The 3,911-nt window shown below is 35.3% G+C and overlaps 1 protein-coding gene across 1 annotated transcript; it reads left to right on the top strand.

The window, feature by feature from the left end:
• The first annotated feature begins 441 nt into the window (after positions 1-441).
• On the top strand, positions 442-3,483 carry LOC126713769 (rac-like GTP-binding protein ARAC7). The gene is made up of 8 exons (XM_050413631.1): positions 442-744; positions 1,099-1,186; positions 1,365-1,474; positions 1,810-1,873; positions 1,974-2,038; positions 2,129-2,194; positions 2,310-2,416; positions 3,126-3,483. Exons 1-8 carry the CDS (start codon positions 646-648, stop codon positions 3,154-3,156), a joined length of 630 nt encoding a protein of 209 aa, XP_050269588.1. The 5' UTR covers positions 442-645; the 3' UTR covers positions 3,157-3,483.
• Positions 3,484-3,911: the final 428 nt, after the last annotated feature.

The following is a 3,911-nucleotide window of genomic DNA, read 5'->3' as shown; positions in this document are numbered from 1 at the left end:
TATATAAATGTGTTTAAAATGTGAAAATTGTTACTCACGTAGGATACCAAACAGGCTTTAAGCAAGATCAAATTGATTTTTGCGGTTCACTGCACTGTGCACATCCCAAAAAAAGGTTTATGGTATTGGTAGCTAGAGAATCAGAGACCAGCTACCGCTACCCTGGCAATAAATATATTAATGTGACTGATAGTTGGAAACCAGTTAAGAAGGCAAGGGGACTAGGGGCCTAGTGTAGTGGTGGCCGTTTGTGAGGGGGACCCATTTCTTCTTACATTTCAAAAAAGAAATATTGCTGTTGGATTTGAAATTTCTTGAGAGGGATGAAAAAGGACTGTCACCCTTTGACTACAAAGTACAAACAACAACATCTCTCTCTCTCTCATATTTATTTATTAATTTTTTTAAAAAAATTTTAATTCTTTTCTTGAAACTGGAAGAGGCTCCTTTATATCATCTCAAGTCTCAAACTTCTAACATGTCATAACACTATTCTCTTCACTCTCCTTCTCTCTTCATCCTTCTCCTTTTGTGTAACTTTTTTTCTTTGAAGCTTCTTGTGTTACCTTTAACCTTTATAGATTCTAATACATATACTAGTTCTGTAGCTCAAGAGCTACTGTACAAAGTTGTTGGTTTTAAAGGATGAGTGCTTCAAAGTTCATTAAATGTGTCACAGTTGGAGATGGAGCTGTTGGGAAGACCTGTATGCTCATTTGTTATACTAGCAACAAATTCCCCACTGTAAGTCTTTCTAGTTTTAAAAACCCATCTGAAAAAGCCTTTTACTTTTTCTTGTTTTTTGTTCCATTTATGGGACATTCATTAGATTTCTGCTTGTGGGTCTTCTCCTCCTGAACTGGTCCTCAACATGTACTGTAAATTAGTTAACCAAAGCATTTATTTGTTGTAAAATGCATTTCTTCTCTTTGATTAGGATATATTTACTTGTGTAGCAAAAGTTATCAAATATATATATATTGTTTGTCCGGCAAAAGTTCTAGTTTGAAACTGGGTGTGCTGTGTGCATTATATGAGCAAGCACTAGGCTAAAATGGTCTCTCCCTGTCTCTAAATTTTTGTGATATTCTTTGGCAGGATTATATACCCACAGTGTTTGACAACTTCAGCGCCAATGTTGCTGTGGATGGGAGCATTGTCAACTTAGGACTATGGGATACTGCAGGTACTAGGTTTCCCCATACACAAACTTCTTCTATGATTCCCTCTCTCTCTTTCTTTTATTACCTTGTTTTGCAATGAGGATCTATCATGCAACTATGGTCCATTGCTTGCTTTAGTTGATGTTTAGGATTTTGGTTTAGTAACTTAATTCTTGACACTCTTTTCTCTTTGGTTTAAAGGTCAGGAAGATTATAGCAGGTTAAGGCCACTGAGTTACAGAGGTGCAGATATATTTGTCTTAGCTTTCTCGTTAATCAGTAGGGCAAGCTATGAAAATGTTCTTAAGAAGGTACTGATTTTAATGTATACCCTTTTATCACTTTAGCCATTCTCACTTTTTCTCTTTTCCCTTTAGTTCTTTTCCCTTTACTTCTGTTGTCTCTATTTTGGACTGTGTTTGAAAAAAGTGGATCATATTTCCCCTTTATATTAAGCCTATGGAGTTGTTTGCCTTTTTCCCTTTCATTTGCATATATGTTGTACGATTTAAATTTGCTTTCAATGGTCTTTGGGGTTAGTGATATTGGGCGATCGTCAATGACTATTGTTTCTTGATTAGCTGGAGAAAATTAGTACAGCACTAACTGAATTTGTCAATTTGGTGCTTTTTTCCTTTCTTCTCAGTGGATGCCAGAACTTCGTCGATTTGCTCCCAATGTTCCAATCGTTCTTGTTGGAACTAAGTTAGGTAGGCAACAACTTCACAAACTTGCATACTGAGCAGACTTTATGCCATTGTACCGAGATTTTGTGGATAACACTAAGTTAATTATGTTTATCTATTTTAGATCTTCGCGAGGACAGTAGGTATTTAGCTGATCATATGGGATCTAATGTCATAACATCTGCTCAGGTAAGCATTGTTTATTTTCCTCAATAATTTTATACTCAGAAAGCATCTGCTTGGCTTGATGAAATTTGCTCATTCGCATGTAACAAACAGGGAGAGGAACTAAGAAAACAAATTGGTGCAGCAGCTTACATAGAGTGCAGCTCTAAGACTCAACAGGTAGATTGTTTGATCCATTTCCTGTGCTTTCTAAACAGTTATCTTATAAAATAAAAAATAAAAAATTGTTTGATTAATAGTACTAATGGACAATGACTTGCATTTAATCTTTTAGAATGTCAAAGCTGTATTTGATACTGCAATTAAGGTTGTTCTTCAACCTCCGAGGAGGAAGGAGATGGCAAGGAAGAAAAGGCGCAGAAGGTCTGGCTGTGGAATTGTGTAAGTACAGTTTTTTCCCCTTTGGTGTTTTTTGTTGTTCCAAGTGTATTACTCTCTTAAATTAAAAGAGATATAGTCGGTTCTAATTGCCCATAGGTAGTTTCTTTAATTGTTTAGGTAGCTATTACATTAATCTTTTACTTGAGAGTTATCCTATTGGTGTGACTACTAATAAGGGATCCACAGTGGTAAGGTTTGAGTTTGGTTGTGGTTTTAAGATAGTGGGTTGGATGCTTTAACATGATATCAGGGTCTGGTTTGTTTCTTCTCAATCTCCAAATGCTAGGCCTGTTTGCCTTTGTTTTGATTCTTTTGGATCAGTGGGTCAATTTGTTTCAATTCCGGTTTAGAGGGTGTATTGGAATCTCATATTCATATATTTTGGGTGTAAATAAGAGTATACTATAAGATGTTGGATAATTTTATGTAAATATGTCCTCTTTGCTCCTCTTTAACTAATCATAAGGAGCAAGATCATGTGTTGTGTTACTTAGGAAACTCTCCATGACTCCATAATTAGGTTCATGTAAAGTTTGAATGTATTTTCTATCATAATAATGGGATTTAGAAATGAATCATCTCCTTTACACATGCAAATTCCTTCTGACTCATCATTAGAACATAATGATTTTTTCTTGGTATATCATTACTATTGAAGGGCTGTGCTTAGAGTGCTGTCTATTAAACATGCGTGTTCTTATAACTGCAGGACTATTGTCTGTGGAGGCTGTGCTGCCTAGTCTATGCTTAAGCTGCTGTGGATAATAAGTGCCCCTCCTTTGACCGGGATTGTTGTTTTGCAAATGCTTTTTGGTGCTGATTCCTGACAGCCATTTACATATCTAAACTGGCTAATGTTTGTACTTCAGTTGCAGTAACATAGTTTGAACTAAGAAATTTTTAGCTTCTTTCACAAATTGGGCAAACGAGAATGGGGGGAATTGTTCATTCTCTCATGTATTGTTACTATGTAAATTACGCTCTGTGGTTGTTGTTAAAGTGAATGCTGCTTGCTTATGTACTATTAATTATTCATGAAATTGTCGATCATTTTGTAGCAGAAGAAATTTTTTGTTCCCTTTGAAAATGGCACGTATGGTTCTTACCTTTGTCTGCACATGGACATGTTAATGGTGTTGGATATATTTCAACAATTTGCTTTGGATATATTTCAACAATTTGCTTTTGTAATTAAGCATATAGGAACAAAATACAGATCTAATTATAAGCAATAACACAAATAGATGTGATAAACAAAAATAATAAATAAATACTATTTATATATATAAGAAGAAATCTGCAAGACTCACAGACCAAATGCGTGAATGATAAATGATACAGACCAAGCCTTGTGTTTGATACAATCTCTTTAAAGCGGATTTCACCCTCTGCACATTTAGTGGTGCTTACTCATGAACGTCTGCTTCTCAGGATAAAATAATCTACGGCATGAAGAAGTACTATAAGGTCTGTGTTTTACGAACTAAACTATGTC

This window comes from Quercus robur, chromosome 2 (assembly GCF_932294415.1).
Source record: "Quercus robur chromosome 2, dhQueRobu3.1, whole genome shotgun sequence".
Lineage (NCBI taxonomy): Eukaryota > Viridiplantae > Streptophyta > Magnoliopsida > Fagales > Fagaceae > Quercus > Quercus robur.
This window is presented reverse-complemented; position numbering and strand designations above follow the sequence as displayed.